General features: G+C 45.7%; 1 protein-coding gene across 5 annotated transcripts in view; it reads right to left on the bottom strand.

Annotated features, from left to right (window-relative positions):
- LRMDA (leucine rich melanocyte differentiation associated) overlaps window positions 1–20,645 on the bottom strand; it is a 1,033,502-nt gene extending 1,012,857 nt beyond the window's left edge. Inside the window, exons 1-2 of one of the 5 annotated variants that reach the window (XM_058698401.1) lie at window positions 19,991–20,645; window positions 13,655–13,755 (exon numbers count right to left, since the gene is read on the bottom strand). In XM_058698401.1, coding sequence (XP_058554384.1) covers window positions 13,655–13,755; window positions 19,991–20,296 — 407 coding nt within the window. In that variant the 5' untranslated portion in view covers window positions 20,297–20,645. Of the gene's footprint in view, window positions 1–13,654; window positions 13,758–19,990 lie in introns of those variants that run through there. The other 4 variants (XM_058698402.1, XM_058698400.1, XM_058698407.1 and 1 more) reach the window with 4 other exon arrangements.
- Between the last annotated feature and the right edge of the window lie 706 nt (window positions 20,646–21,351).

Genomic DNA, 21,351 nt, shown 5'->3' with positions numbered 1-21,351 from the left:
TTTCCTTTGACTAAGTCCTCCCTCCTGAAACTTCCTTGAGCATGAGAGTCAATAGTACACTTTTGACACTAAATTGGAGTTGTCCTGTGGCTATCTAGGGAGCCCTGAGAGCCACCTCAGGGCTCACCTGGGTCAAATCACCGTTGGACCCTTTCTCTCCACATGTGGCTCCCCACAGCAGCTAACTCAAAGAGAACAAGTTTTCCAGACAGTAAACAGAGTACACTCCCCAATAGAACTAGTAAGTTCTCAGAGTCCTCTGGTTAGATTTAACAGTGGTCTTGCATAGTTCTAATAATTTAATCTGTATTAGCCTTATCTCCTCATTGAGCATGTGAGTGAGGTTTTTAGGGGAAACATCACATCTGTAAGTTCTAGGTGCTGGGAAACTCAGCATGCACTGAATATTTACCTATCTAAAACAAACAGAGACCTACAATGATCCAAGCCCTCTAGCCCTTGAGGACAACTCTGAACATTTCTGGGGGAACCGTGCTTTTCTGAGCAGTCCCCACCTCCACTTAGCTGAATGATAATCTACGGTCATGGCTGTTAATGGTCGAGGCCATTAAAAGACCTTGAAGACCACTTTCCCGAGTGATGCATCCCTGGAGGGACCAGTTATACATGGCAGCTAGAAAGAACATTGTAACCCCACTGGCATCCTCTAAAACATAAGTCACTCCAGGCCTGACTTCCACTCATCAGCTAAAGAGGAAGAAAAACCTTTGACTATATGGTTAAATTTACCCCTACAGTCATTCTTCTAGGGCTTCACGTCACAGGGTGAAATAAATGCAGTACTCCTAGAGGCAAGACACTTACAAAAGGACCTTGGGAGTCATTATCAGGCTGAGTAGTCCTACCAGAGCCCTGCCTCCAAGAACAGAATTCAAGATATTTGTTTGTTTTATCTAATTCCACCTGGAAGGATGCTTGGCTATCTGTGAGGTTAGTCTGACTTAGGCATTTGGAAAGAATTCCTAGGAGCCTACCAAGACAGACCTGCAACTCAACTGTCAGCACAGATAGAGACCTTCTACCCACCCAGGTTCATCCTCAGGGTCCTCATCACCCACTGCTCCTATGAGGTGTGAACCCTGATGGACTCAGAGGACAGGGAATCCATTCTGAAAAGTCCCTGAAATCAACATCCCACCAGGCAATTCTAGTGTACCCCCTTCAAAGACTGACACACAAGTGAGCAAATGCCCACTACTCCAGGTTCTCAAAGTGGACACACAGCAAAAGCTCTTAACTCCATCCCCTCTTACTTTCTGCTCCACCAAGCCCACAGTGCATTTTAGTGGGTTCAATCCACAAAGCTGCTGCCAAACAAGAGAAGTCACTAGAATTTCTAAGAAACAAAGCAGCTCAAAACACACATATTTAAACATCTAGAAGGGTCTCAGTCTCCGTGAAACAGAACAGAGTCTTGGGGAAATGGTGCCTTTGCAAACAGCATCGTATTTGAAAAGAATGCATCTAAATTATCCCCTGTCTTATCATTTCTTTGGTAGTACAGAAACAAAACTAGCTCCAATTAGGTTAGCTTTTATTGTACAATATTAAAAGTGAAGAGAGGCTTCCTCTGCCATCATCTGAAGTTCTTCCCCACTCACATCTGCTCCACATCTGAGCACTACTCAGGAAAATAAACAGCATAAAAACCATCAGCTGACTGGACATTACAGTGACAAAACTACTACAGATGCCACATTCTGACAGTGGTCAACAGCACAAGTGCTTTTCTTCACACATTCTCTGTCTCTCCCCTCTCTCGGCCTCTTCCAGGCACTCACAGCAGAACGCCCTCACCGAAGGTATACAATATAGAGAATCCATCTTTTTTTTGGGAAACAAAGCTACACCTGTGAATCATTTGGTATCTCCATGACCCGTATCAAACTCAAGCTAGAGTTCCAGGTACCATCTTCCCCTCTCCTACGAGGAGGGTCTTTTCCCCTCAGATCCACACATTTTTAGCACAATAATTTGAGACTTCATCAGAAAGGCCATTATGCCTGCAAACTTTAAATGATTCCTTGTATATAAATATTTCATGCCAATTTTGTTTCCAGAGGAGGTACACATGAAGAATGACCACACTAAGCCATGTCCAAGTATGTCCTGTTGTTCCAAAATACAGACATTTTAATATTTCTGAGGAACCGCATTCTATCTGAGGTCCTGCAGGATTCTGTGCACCATCTATGTGGAAGTAGAACTGCTGCCTCGATCTCCCTTCATGTCAGATTAGAAATGTAGCCAGTGGAGTCTTAAGAGCCAGATAAAAGTCTTTTAAACTAATTGTTCCTTGCTAAACTGCTAAATTTTCAGGGGACTACCCTGGGAGGATTGGGAAGTTTGAGAAATGATGCCAGATACGTGAACGGTCATGTCCTGAAAGCACTAAATTTTAACCTTGGGTAACACCAGGGGAAGATTTTAAGCACTCCAACCATAAAAAAGGCTCTGGTCACTTGCCCCCATCGTGTGTCAAGAGACAAGGAAAAAGAAATCCTGTCTCTCAAAGTTGTGAGAAAAAAACGGGCTGTGATGCGACCCTGAACCTCCAAACACACACACACACACACACACACACACATATTCTCCCCGAGTGGCTTCAACAGCAGTCACACTAAAGGGGTGAACAAAGAACAGGGACACCATAAACATCATTAACCAAGGCTCCAAGCAGCACAGAGACCAGCTCAAAACCAATGCACACAGAGGCTCCAACAAAAACTCTCCAGGCAGCCTCAGGAGTGTGATAGCCCAGGGCCCTAGGGAACCCTGTAGTGTGGCAAAGAAGGGAAAGGGGGCAAGGGGTCCTCACTGGAGCCCCTCCCCCTCCATCTCCAACACTGGCCACTCCTTTCCTCCATTTCTTCCCCGGGTACTAAGGGGAAGAGGCATAACAAGACCAAGTGGGGCTGAACCAAGTAAAATATGCCCGATTCTTGCGCCAAGCCAGCAGCACAAACTTGAGCAAATTAACATGCATATATAACCCCCAAATGTACTATTCGGCAAAGCACCACCTTACTAATAGATGCTTAGAACGAAGGAGTGAACACACACGCACATGCGCGCGCGCGCGCACACACACACACACACACACACACACACACACTGAAACTTTCTTTTACCAGAGCAAAAGCTGGGAAGAAAAAACTAACAAGCCTTAGTGAAAGCTAAATCCTGTCTCGGGTTAGCTGTTGCATTCAGCTTGATGTTGCATTCAGCTTGATGTTGTGAAATTAACAAAAATGTTCCCTTGGCATTTAAATTCTTTTTCTTCCCTTTTTCCTCCTCTTAGCAGAGTGGGGGGGGTGACGCATAAGTCAAAAGACAAAGCAACTTCAAAACAAAATCAGTTACTTGTAAACAATCCTTGTGGGTATTTTCTCCCCTGCTCTCCCCGACCCCCCCCCCCAAGAAAAACAGCCCTGCCAGTTGTAATAGAAAGCCAAGTAAAGATAAATCAATTAGCTTGCTAATTTCTCCCCTCTCATTTACTTAGCTCTGCACTGTATTTGTCGTAATTGACTACAATTATGTTAATTACCAACTCCAGTATAATTACTATATTTATTGTCATTGAGCATGCGATGTACCCACAGCAAAGCTGGCATTTGTCGGGCATCAAGAAAGCAAACTGTCGAGAGGTGATTCTCTGCAAACTGGCGGATGTGGCTTCAGCAAATCAAAGGGCAAAAGAGATTTCATGCAATGTTAGTTTGAAAGCACCGGTTCATTAAGGATATTAATTTTCTGATAACTACACATTTAAGCATGACACACTAGAGCAGTATCTACAGGATTTCGCAATTATTAATGCGTGACAGTTTCAAATGCTAAGTGAATCAATTAAACAGCAGCATTCACAATTTGAGAAGAGATAACTGCTTCATAACTACCTAAGACTACAATTTTCACATGACAAAAAAGAGCCATTGAGGCGCCTTCAAAACCTGACAGGTCAAGAAAGAAGTTTGAAACAAAAGCACCTTACAACCATCATCTCTCCTCTTTACTTGTCAGATCAACTTTGCTAGTGTCTCCCCAGAAACGGCATCACATGCCAGCTGCCACAAGGTGATTTTTCATGTCTTGTCAAAGAAATCTTTTATTCTATTTGCTCTGCATTAACATGTTACATTTATTGATCAAGGGCCTGTTCGGCAGCCACAGCAGGGCACTGAGCTCTCCATGCCTACGGGGCTTTGATGTCCCGGTGACATTCGAGCCCGAATAATGCACATACTAAATGGATTTAATGCAGAAATGTGTTTGGGCCTGACAGTTACATTAATAACAGCCCCTCACACTGATAAATATGCAATTGCTACTATTAAGAGTTACCCAATTACGGGGAAAATATTTCTCTACCTTATAAATAAATCCATCAAGGAAAAAAAAAAAGTTTCAACAATGGTGCATTTTCTTAAAACACTTCTCCAGCTGCAGAAAATGGGGCATGTGGGGGTTAACACCCCCTCTCTTTCCCCTCCAATTGTTTTTAATAAGTCTTGCTTTATCTCACGAATGGTTTGGGTTTTTTTTTTTAAACCTCTTTTGTTGGTCTTCCCTCCTCTACCCGTCTTATTTCTTCAGAACCAGAGAAAAAGCAGACACCCAGGAGACTGAAAATTGGGTTCTGTATAAACTCAGAGGAGCTTAGGGGAGGTGGTGCAAAGGTGCGGGGCACATAGCTGATCTCCATAATGATGGGTCTGGAGGAGGAGGTGTCTTTACACACACACACACACACACACACACACACACACACACACACACGAAACCCGAACATGTCTCTCTCCCTCATTTAAAGCCCTAAGTGACCTTGTGCTGTGGCAGTGATGGGGGTGGGGGTGTGAAAAGAAAGGGAAAGCAGCTGGGAGAGAAGAGACCTTTTATTAGAAAAGTCTTGGCCAGGGAGAATTTGTAGTTATTATAGTCCTGCAATTAAACACAGACACCAAGCAAAAAGCATTATCACTCCACTTTCATCATCAAGGAGCAGAGCACAGCTGAAATCCCCACCACTGCAGTCCCTGAGGAGACCGGAAGAAAGAGGGTTTTCAGATGGTGGGTGTGTGTATGCAAGTCAATACATGTGCAAGTGTACACACACACACACACACACACACACACACACACACACACACACACACACCCTTTTTCTCTCTCCAAACTCAAAACTCACACATGCAGTAATAGGTCGCAGGGTCCCCACACCAAGGCTGGGACATAGAACAATCTGAGACACAGCAATTGCTAAGCCACTTTTCCCCATGACCGTGACCTGCATCTCACAGCTCAGAGGGCAGTAAGAAAGTGAGTTCCCTGGGAAGTCCCCACCTTTAAGCCAGCCCAGGTCTCACAAGGTCTTGCAAACCCAAAAGTTTCCGAATCAGGGTTTTGGGAAACAGGAGAGAAAATACAACAGACAGAACTCAAAGCCTACAAGGGTCTCCAAACTGGAGGATCCACTGTGACCCCATGATGGTGGCTTCCACAGACTACTCAGGATTTAAGAGGAAAAATAAACCTTCTCCCTCTGCAAGGAAATATAGGCTTGGAAACAGCCACCCATCTTCTCACACCCAAAAAAGCAACAAGTTCTACCTTAAGAAGCAGTTTGGAGTAACTGTAAAGCTAAAGTCAACCCCCTGGAGGCCATTTAATCCCTGTTCTCCCATTTATTAACAGGGGTAGTCTGGGGCCCATTTCTTCCCCATCTGGGTCTCAGTTGCTTCATCTGTAAAATGTGGGTATTAACAGTCACACTGTAAAACACTTTGCAAAGACTGAATGAGATAGATAACACTTTAAGTGTCCTGCTCAGCTGTGGCATGTAGTAATATTGGTTATTATTAAGTTAATAAACACAACTCATGTCACTTGTTTGACACTTGTCCCTGGACTCCTTTGGAGAATGAAGCCAGCTACCTCTCAGTACTTATTTGCAAGGCTACTGTATTGTGAGGCTCAAGAGGGCCACTCTGCAGCCCATCTGGGACAGGACTGAGGTCTTTCTCAACAAAGCATAGTTGGCATAAGGGAAGAAGTACTCTTCGTCCAAAGCAGTCCTAGGTCCTGCAAAACATCTCTGGCTTCACTGGCTAAATGCTTGTAGAGCCCCTACTTCCATCATTGTGACAGAACTTTGTACTCACTGGCTCTTCAAGTTCTCAACCACAGAGTCTGAAAGGGTTAAGCTTGCCAATCTCCACCCTCTTCCCCCAAATCACCACTGCTTCCAACTGCCACCCTGACAACATGGAAGGCAGCCTTGTCCACATGCACAGTGATGTCCTCAGGATAGAGAGAAGGGCCAAGGGAGAAGGTAGAGCAGTGAGGCCCAAGTTCAAAAAGCCCAGGGAGAGGGGCACCTGGGTGCTCAGTTGGCTGAGCATCGGACTTCGGCTCAGGTCTTGATCTCAGTTTCATGAGTTCGAGCCCTGCATTGGGCTCTGTGCTGACAGCTTGGAGCCTGGAGCCTGCTTCAGATTCTGTGTCTCCCTCTCTGACCCTCCCCTGCTCATGCTTTGTCAAAAATAAAAGAAAAAAATTCATTAAAAAAAAAAAAAAAAGCTCAGGGAGAGAAACTTTATGAAGAAAGGAGAATTAAACCCAAGATTCTGATGGAGTAAAATGGATGACAAGAGAAATAAGAAGGCAGTACTAGAAAATCTAGGAACTTCTTATCCAAGAGGCAAACACAGTAGGAAATATGGGGACACTCTTTTAGGAAGTGCTTTCATAATCATACTGTAAGTTAGAGGGGCCATCATCTATGAAAAAGCTGAACCTCATTATAGCCCCTTAGACCACTCTCTCCAACCTCCCACCACTTTCCCAGCCCAGTCTTACCCACAGTGGCTCAAAACCCATTTTCTCTGGCCAAAGGCTAAAAATCCAGCAAGTCAGGACATTCTTGGAGGAGGAAGAGGGTGGTGTCATTTAAACCTCACTCACAGGGGCCTGAAACTTGCTCTCTCAGGGATCTTCCCTCCTCCCTTTAAGCTGTTTTTGGTGGTGCTACTGTCATGGAGGTCACTTGAGAAAGTGTAAATACAGGAAATTAAAGTCTTGCTACTGGGACGTTAATCGTTACCTGCCAAGTCATTCTGCACTTCACCTTTTGGTTTTATGTTCTATTGGTAGCTGGAGACATGAGAATGGCCACTGATTCTCTTGGTAGAAAAAAAGATGCTTTTCACCACGTTCCCCAGCTTATAAACAACACTTATTCCAACATGCAAAGACCCATGCCTCATTGGAATTCATCACTGACCTACAACTATTTGGAAAATTCAGTAACAGCGTAGCTTTCTAAAGTCTATCTTTTCTACCATCATCTCTTCCCCTCAAGGTTTCCTGACAACTCTGTTGCTACCTTCACTTCACTATTGGCATACTCTCCAAGCAAGACCACTACATTTGGGTTTTAAAAAACAAGTATGAACAAGGTCCCTGACTGCAAAGAAAAGATTTGATAAAGATCCATGCCAACAGAGCATACCCTTTGAACTGTTCTCCTGAGAGCCTGAGTGGGGAATTAGCTTTTACCCATTCCCACCTGATATGAACAAAGGGATGCTCCTGGCTGGCAAAGATGAAAAATACATAGGAGAGGACTGGGTTGAAGCTAGGAGATGTCCAGGACAGCTGGAGAACTTAAGTATACTGGTTAGGATAGGCTAGGTTACACTGCATCAACACCCTAGGGGCGCCTGGGTGGCTCAGTCAGTTAAGTGTCCAACTTCAGTTCAGGTCATGATCTCACGGCTCATGAGTTCAAGCCCCATGTCGGCTCTGTGCTGACAGCTCAGAGCCTGGAGCCTGCTTTGGATTCTGCTCCTCCCTCTCTCTGCCCCTCCCCCGTTCACGTGCGCACGTGCGCAGTCTCTCTCTCTCTCTGAAGAAACAAACAAGAAAAACCCTGAACTTTTTTAATGTTTATTTTTTTAAGAGAAAGAGAACACAAGCAGGGGAGGGGCAGAGAGGGAGACAGAATCTGAAGCAGGTTCCAAGCTGTTAGCACAGAGCCCAATGCAGGGCTTGAACTCACGAAACTAGGAGATCACGAGCTGAGCCAAAGTCAGAGGATTAACCAACTGAGCCACCCTGGCACCCCAGAAATACCCTAAACTCAAACAGATTTAGTTCTCATTTAAAGTTTGTGTCCAACATGGATCGGCAAAGGGTTTTGCTCATTTACAGTCAGAACCTAAGACTGATTACAGCAGGTAGGGGAATAATTGACAAACTGCACACTAGCTTTTCGCATTTCTGCCCATTGGTCACACCAAAGGATGCAGAGATGTGTAAACATACCATGTACTAAAGGAGAAGAAATCCTGAATGTCCATTAAGAATCCCAATTACAAGGCTCCTGGGTGGCTCAGTCGGTTAAGTGGCTGACTTTGGCTCAGGTCATGATCTCGCACTCCGTGAGTTCGAGCCCCGCATCGGGCTCTGTGCTGATAGAAGCAGGCTCCAGGCTCTGAGCTGTTTCTGTGTCTCCCTCTTTCTGCCCCTCCCCATTCGCACCGCCTTTCAAAAATGAATAAATGTTAAAAAAAAAAAATTTTTTTTAAATAATAATCCCAATGACTACAGAGTGAGATGGCCCTGTGGAGGGTTAAGCCTAGGCTTTCAGCCTCCCCACCAACACGTTTTAGTTCTAACTGTAGCTATGCTTATTGAAGACCTACTATGTGCCAGGTAATTTGTTAGGCACTTTACACAGTTACACACTCAGGATTTTTGCAATTAGCCTAAGGGCAGTTAAACAACTGGTAAGTAATTCGAGAGGAGGATTTCAAGCCAGGGTGGTGGAACCACAAAGCGTTGGTTCTTTTTAATTTCCACTGCCCATTTTTCCCAATTTAGCATCAAGTTACCAGATCTAGTTTAATCTAGCAGTTCATAACAGACACAGAAACGGTTGTGTGCCTGTCCTCGAATCCCTTACAGTGTGCCGTGGAGAGTCCACCTCACTGCCTTGGTGGAGATGGGGAGCACAGAGCCACCATTTCGGTACTGGAGCTTCCCCAACTCCCCAGTCTTTCACTTTTATCCTGGTCAAAGTCAGGGAAGCAACAAGCAATCTCCCACCTGAGACATTTTCTCCTAAGCAATTCTCCCATTGAGTGCATTTATCAGAGTGATGCTAAATAAGACACAAGTACAAACAATTTTTAAAACCTAAGATTCCTGTTGCCATACATCAATTAAACCCCCTCAATTTTATTACCAGAATGACATAGGTGTATTTATCACCATTTGCCATGCGAGCCCTGCTCTGCCCACTGTGTTCAACAAGCTCAGCGAGCAACCCACTCAAACTACTCAGGGCCCTTGCAGGGAGTGGGATGAGTACCAGAGATAACTCAAGCCTTTCCCCATCAGGGAAAAGGGGAAACTAAACCTGAAACAACTCATTAACAAGAGATCTTTGCCTTGAGCAGATCAAGGAACCAGCACTGACTAAAGCATAGGATCTCCTTATTGATCTAAAAATACAATCTGAAAACCTCAACAACAAGCTCAAGGAAAAGTTTGGGATAATAGGTATTCAAATAGTCTTCGTAGCAGAAATTGGTATAACCTCTCAAGGGCAGTCTGACATCTTTGTCAAAGCCCTCTGACAATTCTGTCTCTAGGAGTTTGTCCCAAGAAATTAGTCAGAGACCTATTCATGAGTGCTACAAGAATAGAGATATTTTTAATAGTAAGAATCTGGAAACAATCTAAATGTCCAACACTAAGAAATAAGCCTTTAAAAACTAATGCAGTATTGATAGGAAAATGCTTCCAACACAAGGTAAACACCACCAACATTTTTAAACATTTGGCATTATAAGATTGGAAGACAAAAGCATAAGAGACTGTTAAAAACTGAGAACAAACTGAGGGTTGATGGGGGGTGGGAGGGAGGGGAGGGTATTGAGGAGGGCACCTTTCAGGATGAGCACTGGGTGTTGTATGGAAACCAATTTGACAATAAACTTCATATATTGAAAAAAAAAAAGAAAAAAAGAAAGTTCAAAAATCTCTCTAAAAAAAATAAATAAGATTGGAAGACAATAAAACATCAGCAATGGTGATTTCCAGTCCTAAGATTATCAGGGATTTGAAAGAAAGAGCATTTCCTCATACCTGAGTTTAACATGCCTATACTGACCATGTTTTTATTTTATTCTGTTTTAGAGAAAGAACACAAGCCAGGGGGAGAGGGGCAGAGGAAGAAGCAGAGAATCTCAAGCAGGCTCCACACCCAGCACAGGGCTAGATTCCACAACCCTGGGACCAAATCAAAAACAGCAGGGCAGAGGAGAACTGGGAGGCTAAAGTAACTACATGTGAAGAATTCCACCACCACCCCCCCCACCACCCCCACCCCCGTTTTTATGTTTGCTCCTTCTAAACCCTATGCCACATGCCTACATTAACTATTAAGAAAATGAATAGAATTCCTTGCCTAAAAACAAACTATAGCCTAAAATACAAACGGACTACAGCTGATTTGGGGACCTATGGTGTAGCAAAATTTGTATTAGGGTTATTGCTGTTTAAGGCAATACTGTAATAGGATTATCTGGATGGGGGGTGGGAGTGAAGCCTGCAGAGATGTTCTTTAAAGAACAGGACAATAATTTTTCTGTATATAACAAAGCAAAAAGAATTGTGGGTTTCTGAGGGCAGCTCTAGGAAGAGGGTAAGTGACATGGAAAAGTGATAAACAGGCTGGGATAGGCACCTGGTCACCTGCAAGAAGCCTGACCTGAAGGAGAGCTGCAACCAGGGAAAAACTCTGGCAACAGAGCACCTAAAAGCTTTCCAGGAACAATGCTAGCCCAAGCTTGTCTCCTGCCATGTGCTATAATACTACCTACCTCCCCCCAGTATACCTTGAACTGGTAGTAAAAGTACTACTATATTACACATAGTAATGCTGTGTTGGGCTTGGGAGAAATGAAGGGAATGTCTTGAGAGGGGGCAGTATCTTGAATAGACTGCCAAGAGGTAAAACAGCAGACAACAGAGCAGAGAGTGATTGTGAATCCAGGTGTGGGCAAACTGACCAGGTAGTACGCTCCCCAGATCCCATGCAAACAGCAAGGCAGGGCTAGGGAGAAACTTTCTACAGAATGTGATGGGGACTCACGTTATTTCATTTGGATATGATGAGCCCTACAGCCTGGTGGGCTTTGGGTCCTCTGTTATATACCTATTTAGAAGTTTATCATCATCTTTCTTTTTCCCTTCCCCTTTTCTCTCCCCTCCTCCACTTTAAGAATTAGCCAAGAATCTGGGGTGCCTGGGTAGCTCACTCGGTTAAGCCTTTGACTCGTGGTTTCACATCAGGTCATGATCTCATGGTTTCCTGAGCTCAAGCCCCACATCAGGCTCTATGCTAATAGCACAGAGTCTGCTTGGGGTTCATTTGTTCTCTTTCTGCCCCCCTCCCGGTTTAGACTGTCTCTTAATAAATACACTTAAAAATTAAGAATCTAAAATATTTTATTTTGATCCAGATGAAGACAGAGATAGAGACCAGTGCTTGAATAAGCTCACATCTTCCTCCAACACCCAAGAGAAGGTAGTGTCCCATCCCCTAACCCACCCGCCCTTGTGTAAACAAGAAAAGAGGATCCAGCTCCAACACCTCCACATTAAATCAGGACTGCTTTTCTCTATTCTAGTCTCTAAGTCCCCCCAGCTTAACCAAGTCCTCACATAAACTCTTCCTGAAACTTAGACCTCACCCCTCATTGCTCATCCCTGCCCCAATCCAGTTATAACCCAGTATGGCACTGACCATCTGCCAAGTATAGGCTCCTGACCAAATGGGATAGCACCTCAACAGAAATTTTCTCAACAAAGGAGAATCAAATTCACAACTCCCCTTCTTCCAAATCGTTTTTTACCAAACTTCCTCTCACTGGATTACCCTGCCTCTATGTCATTTCCTACAAATCCTTATAAATCCAGACCCTCAGAGCCCCTTCTCACTGCTGACCCTGCTCAACACACACACACACACACACACACACACACACACACACACACACACACAACTACCACTCCCAGGGTCCAGCCTCTTCTCTGCCAAAGGGAGGCAAGGCAGGGCCTCCGAGTTTGACAAAGACAGCTCTGTTTCCTTAGACCTGACAGCACAGTCCCATGACCTGTCCCTGCTGACATGCTCCCTCGTGGGGCACAGCCTCCTCCAACCCACATCCAGGCTCCCACCAGCAAGGTGGCAGTGGCCAGAGCCACAACACCCCAAGCCTCTAGAAGCCAGTCACACAGAAAGAAGTCCCTCCAATGCCCAAAGAAATGCTTTCCCAGAGTCTGCAATGGGGAACTTTTTAAGGTGCACACATGTCCAGGCTGTGTACTTTGTCTTCTCCTTGGGTACTGGGACCAAAAATCATCCTTAAATATCTTTAGTCAGTTTTTTTTTTTTCTTTGGCACCCTCTCATCACTACATGTTAGTTTGTGACTTTTCAGTTTCCCCATCTTCCCAGAAGCACACAAACCCTTTGGGAGTCAGGGAGAGCATGTACACAGTGTCCACGTTCTTCTTAACACCCTGGATGCCCCTTCCCTGAAGACAGTGCATCTCTGGGAGTACCAGCCCAAAAGGCTCTGTTGGCTCAAAGTCCCCTCAACCCGCTGGTGCCTTAATTACCTGAGTTTTATCCATCTTCTCTCAAATTCTCAGTTCCAAGTGTCTGGACTCAAAGTCTGGGAGAGAAAGACTCCAGAGCATGGAAGCATGAAAGTGCCCGAGTCCCCTCTCGTCTTCCACCCCACAACAGTCTGTTCCATTCAGAGGACAGCACAGTTCTCAAGGGGACACTTATGAGAAAAATCCGGCATGGAACCAGCTCATTAGGAAAAGCCACCATCCTGAACCCTGCTCATTTATTCATTTCCCTGATATCTGCTTTCCAAGTTCCTCTCGCTTCTCTTCCAAGCCCCTAAACCAGTCCCAAGTGGTAAACTTCTATGAAGAAATCAAGGAACCATCTGCATTTTCCAATGGAATAATATAGAAGATCACACTTAGTTTTTGCCAAGACTGAAGCAGTTGTTAGAGTTCCCCTCCCTCCTGTCCCATGCCATCAGTGTTTGAATTACTCTGGGAGTAGTAATTCCATCTGGGATTGAATGTCATCGGGGAGAAATCACAAATATTTGAGGTTCCAATTCATTTAAAAAGAAAAAAAGAAGCACGCATATATACACCCTACCTGTGATTTGGCAAATCTTCAGGAGATGGGGCACCCCAAAATGCTCTTACTGATTCCATCCCATTCCTTCCCCAAGAGTATTTTAACTCGTCTACATGGTATCAGTGAGAAAGGAAAAGAACAAAGGGACACAATGACGGTCCTCTTGTAGGACCTCAGGTGAGGTGGAGGATGTCCACACACAGCTTTTTCAGTGGCACAAAGAGGCTAACCAAAGAATCATCTGAAGCATAGTCACACTTTTGGGGTTGGATTCCACACATCTCAGAGCCCCACACCCTATGCAGAGCTGGATGGGAACTTTTACCTGCAGGCTGTTACCAAGGGGACTGGGCCTCCCCGGCCTGGTCTGTATCTTGTGAAGGGTACATACCTCAGAAGGTTAAAACTCAGATCAAGCCTTTTTGCAAAATGTCCACAGTCCCTGCCGAGGTGCTCTGGAATTTCTCTGCAGTCCTGGCCTATGTAGGACACCTGGAAATTAAATGGAACAGAAACAATGTGGCAAACGGAAATCGCCCAGCTGCTCCCAACCCTGAGTCATTGATCCCAAGATTGCTTCCGCAACTTTAAACACACGCCCCTCACACACAAGAAGGCCACATTTGTGTCCTTTTCCTGATCAAATCGGCTTTGGGGGCTTCAGGGACTCTGCCAATAGCTCGCCTTTCCTGGTACACTTAGCATGATGGAGACTAATCCCAGCACAACAGAAACTGAACTAAAATTGGCTGGATTCAGGTGTCCAAAAAGGCTCCCACATCAGAACACGTTGATATAATCACAGCAATCAGCTTCTTGCTCAGAGGCCTTTCCAACAGCTGCCCCTCTGGCTCTCCTCTCCATCCCCCCCTCCCTCAAATACTCTGTTATGCACATTACCTCATAAAAGACAGAGCAGATGCACTCACCAGCATTCAATCTGCAGGGCGCTGGAACAAACAGGGTTGGACAAGAAAACCTCCCCAGATCACCAATCCCATCTTACACCACGGTGTATAAAATATCCCCCACACTCTGAACAAAGTTGACTTGAAGGTGACAGGACAACAGTGGCCACAGCTTCCAAGCCTCTCTCCTCCAGGGATCCTTCTGCAACCAACCCCAATAGGGCTGCAGAGCAATTCCCCTTAGGCCTTCTCTTATATCATCACCATCAACCACCTAGTGTGTGCCCAAATATTAAGAAGCTGAACTGCAATTTGATGCCAGAACTTCTGATTGTGGCAAGGTCAGAGGGCTTGCTCACTGCTCCAACCACTAGGTTTTTGAAACCCACTTTTTAGAGGTAGATGCCAATCCAACCACAGTGTACTAATCCCAAAACCCATAAAACAAACCCATGGGTGAGAGTTGGCTAATGGATCAAAATATAGGAGACTTCCCTAAAGGGCTCCCTACCTCCAATGACGAGGTACAAATTCAACCCTATCACATGGACTACAGTCTTGACCCTTTCTCCCTACAAATGCATATCCTCCTATACATACAGGTAAGAATGTCTTGGAATGAGTAAGATTCCCCAGGGGGTTATGCTTCCTAATGGAGAATAGGAATATGGTGGCCACATCGAATTCTAGATATTAGGATGAACATTGAGGATTACTAGCATTCCATCCTAGAACTACAGAAACACCACTTTCATTAGGACTCGACCTAATTAAAAAAAAAAAAAAAAAAAAAAATCACACTGCACCCTAACACCCCCAATTTCTCAAGTCCTCCCTCAACCCTATCCTATCCAATGGTGGCAAACTGCTGGCAATACAGTATCTTGTGTTCACTCCCCTGGGGACTTCATATCTGGAGAAGAGAAAGTGGGGGAGAAAGGACAGAAAAACAGCTGACTCCAATAAGATAATTTGGACTCAAGAAGATAAAGGCTAAAAAATAAAGGTCTCTAGGTTCAATCTAGCAATCTCCCCTTTCTACAGGGGACCAGTCTTTCCTCAGAACTTCTTGTGGAACAAAGTTCTGCTTCCAAGCAGAGATGGAAATCATACAGCAAGAAGAGACTGGGGATATAAGGCCTCAGTCAGCCTATGGACTTCAATTTCCCTCTGGATACCCACTTGATCAGCAGCAGTTTCTGTATCAGAACACCGCAGTGACCCTGCAGGCCTGAGGTACTCACCAGAAAACCCATCCTTTTCACCCCATCATGCACTACCATCTCATATCACAAAGATCTTAAATAATCTGTATAAGTGGCATAGAAGTGGAGATTTAGATGTAGAAACTGAGCTTTGTCCCTATAGACTCACCAAGGCCTAAATATGGTAGAGACCCAGTTTCTCAAAACCCATCATGTTTTTTTACAAGGAAAGGGAGACTTCAGCACCATGCCCAGTGTTATATAGCTTCTTAATGATAAAGCCTAGAGGAAGTCCTGCACCAGGAATAGGTACTTCCAATTTGAGTGCCATGGAGTTCTTACAACTCCACGTGTGGGTATGGATTTTCTTCATCAATAAATGCTAGTGCTGCATCTATCAGCAGGTTTGGGCTTCAAAAACGCAACTTCCTAGCTGAAAGGTTGCAAACTACCTCAGGATAGCATGGCTAAAGCCCCAGAACAGAGTCAGAACATAGACAGGGGGATATTTGCTCCCCCTTTTTTTTAATTTTTTAACGTTTATTTATTTTGGAGAGAGACAGAGCATGAACAGGGGAGGGGCAGAGAGAGAGGGAGACACAGAATCTGAAACAGGCTCCAGGCTCTGAGCTGTCAGCACAAAGCCCGACGCGGGGCTCGAACCCACGGACCATGAGATCATGACCTGAGCCGAAGTCGGACGCTTAACCGACCGAGCCACCCAGGCGCCCCTCCCCCTTTTTCTTCTATAGGATTCCCTTTCAGAGGCAACACAAACACCAAGGAGAGCTATCACCATGAAGCATGCACACCACTTACATGCCTAACAAGACTTTCATCAGCTTGTTTTCTCACATGACATCCCAGGAAAACTAACGCACAACTTGTTCCACAGTGATCAAGTCTCCAAAATGTAGTATGAAAACCAACTTGATAAGCCATCTGCATGCTTGAACCCAGCACCACCACCACTGCCCCCCCACCCCTACACAGTAAACTGGAGCATTTAGAGATGGGAGTTAAGCTGACCACATTTAAGGGTCCAAATCATCTGGAAAAGGCTTAAAGCAGCAAGCAGCCACTGCCAGGCACTGCAACCAACACTCCCAATGAGAAGACAAACATGTTTAAGAAGTGCTTCCGAGTTGAAGACCTTAGGTCTCAGGATGTCAAGAAGCTTCTTGGAGCATCAGACCACCTAATGGAAGAAACAAGGCCAGAAGAGCCAGACCAAATACAGTTTGTTTCTTGAAGAAGAGAAGGGAAATGGAGATTAATAGACCCCAATGCCACAGAAGCAAGAGCACATCCAGATCAAGGGCCATTTCATTTAGTCAATTACTTTGATTTAGACTCAACTGAAGAACAAAGTTTTGTACTTTTCATCTGCCTATCTTATAGCACCTGTATCCCAAGACTTCCACCCTACATGAAATGGTAATAAAGGGACACCATTACCAGGGACATGAAAACCTATCAAGAACCCTACAAGGAGGAATACCAGAGAGGCAAAGGAAGAGGTCTGTGCAAAATCCCCCACACATACACATACTCATGCCCTCCGACCAGAAGCCACCGGGAGTTACCAGACTGTAGGAGACTAGGTTTCTCCTTGCAGTTAGGACAGTCTGGCCATTTCTGTGGATGGTAGGTTTCTTAGTAGACTGAGAGACACTTATTTTATGATGCCTGACCCTAGTCAGGGGTGGGAGATCCTCAATTTTAAATTTGCAGTACTGACAACTGTCAGAGTGGAAACAGACCCTGTGCCGCTACTTACTAGCTGTGTTATCCTGGATGGGTCACAATCCCAGGGAGTTTGTTTCCTCCTCTGTAAACTAGTCTAACATTAACTGCATCCAGAAGTGTAAATAATGGAGCTTACATTTATTAGATGCCTACCACCTGTTACCTAGTCAATCCTCATGAAATAGTCACATATTATCCTCAACTTACTTATAGCAATGAGAGAAGATAACATATTTAAAGTACACAGCACTGTCCTCAGCACCTAGTGGCCACTTGATAAATAGTGGAATCGGACCAATATCCCTAAGAAAGGGATTGGTTATTCCCTGGTCTCTTGGGCACTGAAATCGTGTGCCCAAATTCCAAGTTTGCATTTGTATATACAATTTTATCGAGGCCCCTACTTCATCTTAAACTAGTGGAAAAAGACAATTGAAGACTTAACGTTGACATAAATGAGGTCAGATTTGTGTTGAATCAAAAGACTTCACAGAAAGGAGTGGAGGGAGGGCTATTTATAGGCCCATGCAACTCCCAAAACCCAGGGCAACAGCAGTGAGCCCACAGTGGGCTGAAAGCAGAGGAGACCTCATTTCAGCAAAACAGCATCATCCATCTCATTTAATTGTTTTAGTGGCATCATGGTGTTCTTATGTCTTTGCACTTAAACCATCTATTTGGGGGATAGGTCTCTATCAACTTAGAAAAGGTTCTATCTGGCTTTAGGTTTGTGTATTTAAGCAACACTGCAATAGAAACTATCAACAGTGAGTTCATGGGAAGGTTCCCCACCCCCCCTTAAGGTGGCTCTACCAAATTTTGAGAAGTACCATGTGACATACACTTCAGGAACTATATCTTGCTATGGTCGTCATTAGCAACTAGAAGGGGCAGAATGCTAAGACCCTAAACCCCAGGGTTGCCACTCAAATCCACTGGCCTAGGTGTTTTAGGACAAGGGGGACTAACACCCCAGGAGTATTTTTTCCAGCCTGCCTTCTCTGGTCTTTACCAGGCAGCTCCATCTGTTTAGAACAGTCCCCTAGGGCCCAAAATGCCTCACACAGGCCAGTGATTACCTTTGAGCAGTTTGGAGTGGGCTAAAAGCAAGAGGTGCACGGGGGAAAAGAAATCAAGTCAGGGAAACGAGGGAAGAGAGAAGGAGGCACAGGAAAGTTCTTAGCCCTACTGTCAAGTCCTCCATGAAGCTGGAAGAAGCTATACCCAAAGAACGCTGGGTCTGAAATGCAGAGACCTACAGTGGGGCAGTGGGGGAGGAGGTGGGGGGAGATATTCTCGGGAAGAGGCCTTCTCCTCCAGCTCCTCCCTCTAGGCAGGCATGTTAACTCCCAAAAGCCCCTTTTCCCTGATAAATAAGACCCGCCACTTTCAACCTTTCCCACAGGCTGGTACCTCACTGGCCTTCTCACTTCCAAACTCTGAGAAGAGGAAAACATCTGCCCAAAGTAATCTCAATATCTAACTGTGCCTGACACTACCTGCCTTAGGCAATCCAAGGGGAGAGCTTCAAAACCTCAGAACTATTTCTCTAGGGTGTGCAAGGAAAGGTGGGAAGAGGGCAGGCTTAATGAGAGGTTAAAAAAGACAGACCTGGCTTTTCCAGAAGGTAAAAGGCACCTGGGCCCAGCATCCCTCCAGCAATGACTAAGAACACCTGAGGCTTCACTACAGCGCTGAAAGCAAGTGAGGCTAGGTGTCTGTCACCCAGAGTTGAAAAGAATGTTGTCATTCCTCACAGACACCTGTACAGGAATTCAGGTGCTGAATGAGATCTCGCCATTTGTGACATGGGTGGACCTACAGGGTATTATGCTAAGCGAAGTCAGTCCGAGAAAGACAAATACAATGATTTCGCTTACATGTGGAATCTAAAAAACAAACAAAAAACAAAAGTGGACTCAAATACAGAAAACTGGTTGTTGCCAGAGAGGGGGGAGGAGGAGAGGCAAAAACAGGCAAAGGGGATTAAGAAATACAAACTGCCAACTATAAAATAAGTCACAGGGATGAAAAGTACAGCACAGGGAATATAGCTAATAATACTGGAATAAGGTCATATGGGGACAGATGGTAACCACACTAGTGGTGAGCAAAGTATAAAGTACAGAATTGTAGAATCACTATGTTGTACACCTGAAACTAATGTAACATGGAATGCCAACTATATAATATAGAACTAAAAAAAGAAATCAGGTGCTGAAATAAAACTGGAGAACTTTAGCCTTCTACCTGCCTTGAATAAGGGGTCTATGTTTAGGATCCGGAGGCAGTTTGGAAGGGAGCCCCCAAACCTGGCGCCTGCACGAATACATTATGATTTCCACGTCTTTGGTGGTCCCTGGGTACTTTCACCATCCCGGGTGCATTCAAAAAACAAAACAAAAAACACCTGAAATTTGGAGTTTACAATTTCATTAGTATGAAGACGATTACATTAAAGTGTTCTTTGGCCAAAGTAATTTTCTTCTGATTATGAAAGAAATTAACACTTTTTATCAGCCCCAAAAAGTACCATCAGCTGTGGGCACTGCCAGCTTCTCTGATGGAGAAATCATCCCTGCTGGCCCCAGCAATGAGCACTAGAGACAGAAGGAGGTGGAGGAGACCTGGGCTACCTTCCCTTGCTTCCCCCACAGCCAGGGGGTGTGCCAAGCCCCAAATGGGACCTGTCCTCATCAAACTAGGGCAGGCCTAGACACGTGAAAGAGTCCCCAACTGCAGACGCAGCCCCCTGTGGTGGGACCAGGAGCCCTTATTCTAACCTCGGGTGGCCCCATGCCCCAGCACTCCCTCCCCAAGCCCGTTGCCCCAAGCGAGGGCAGGGCTCGTCCCTGGCGAACTTACTTGAGTTCCACTGACCACGAGCCCGGCCATGGCGACCGGGCAAACGCGCGGCGCTGAGCGCAGGCACAGAACACGGAGCGCGGCAGCAACGAGCGGCACAGCCCGGCGCGCAGTTCCGCAATAAATAGTCAGCTGACCCGGCGGAAGCCCGAGGCGCGGGCGGGTGTCCGGACCTGGGTTCAGCTTCTCGCGGGGCACTAGCCCTTGGCCTGGCCCTCGCACAGGTGAGCCTTGTTCCCCCAACCCCGCCCCGCCACGCTCCGCAACAGGTGGTGCCCAGCGCTGCGCGCTCAGACGAAATGGCATGACCCCTTGACTTCCCCACGGCCCCCGGGCGCCCTAGGACCCCATAGCTCCCTGGGAGGCCAGGGAAACAGGAATAGCATCCCCAAAAACTCCACGCCCAGAGCTCTACTGCATTATTCGGGGGGCGGGCTGTTGGGGGGAGGGCTTCCCATGAGGGGGGCCCCCACGGAGCAGTTAGCCCCGGGGCATGGAGAACGGGCCTTTCCTGTATTTCACAATCCAGATTACATAACGGTCCTCAACTGTGGGAAGAAGGGGCCTCTTGGCCCGAACTCCCCTCCCCAACTTCGAGGGGAAGGGGGAAGTTGAGAGGTTGGAAGGACACCTAATGGGCGGAGTTTCCATTTGTAGTGGGAGGAAGGGGGAATTGAATTTCCCTATAAATAAAGTGCTGGCTCAGCTAAAAGCACCCCAGCTTACAGTAATAAACCCTAGGGAAGACGAATCAATGATGTCCCCTAATTTCAAGTTTCTCTTATTCTCTCCCTCCTCACAGGGAAAAAGTATTTGTGATGCTCCAAGTCACCCTTGCGGTCAAATTCCTCCACCGCCGCTCCCCACCCCCTCCCCCCCCCCACTCCTTTCCCTCAGCTGGAAATGAGAGGTGGTCATTACTGCCTCCTTCAACAGGCCTCTTCCATCAAGCTGGGTGGGCAGCTCATGCCTGTCCTCAATTGAAAGGAACCAGATTTTCTCCGTGTGAGTTTTTGCCTTGCTGCCTCCATCCCCAGGATGCACAAAGCTATTACCAGATACTTCATGTCACATTATCACCAGCCTTCCACTGCAGCTAAAAGCCAGCCCAGCCTTAACCAACCTCTCTCCCCTGCTCCCTCCATACCAATGAGTATAGTTTTCCCTTCTCCCTGGTGAATGGTGCCTAAGTCCTGCATGCCAGGCTCCAGGTCTCAACTCAGTAGACCTACTGATAATTGTAGCTTCTACCTCTGTGGAGGGAGCATTCACAGGGTTTTTGTTTTCATTGTTACATGCGTCTAAACAGCACTTAGAAACCCGTTTGTGCAGCTGATGATAATTATGATCATGGTTAAGCA

Source organism: Neofelis nebulosa, chromosome 13 (genome assembly GCF_028018385.1).
Source record: "Neofelis nebulosa isolate mNeoNeb1 chromosome 13, mNeoNeb1.pri, whole genome shotgun sequence".
NCBI classification, from domain to species: domain Eukaryota; kingdom Metazoa; phylum Chordata; class Mammalia; order Carnivora; family Felidae; genus Neofelis; species Neofelis nebulosa.
Note: the sequence above shows the minus strand (reverse complement) of the source record. Positions and strands in the feature narration are given on the sequence as shown.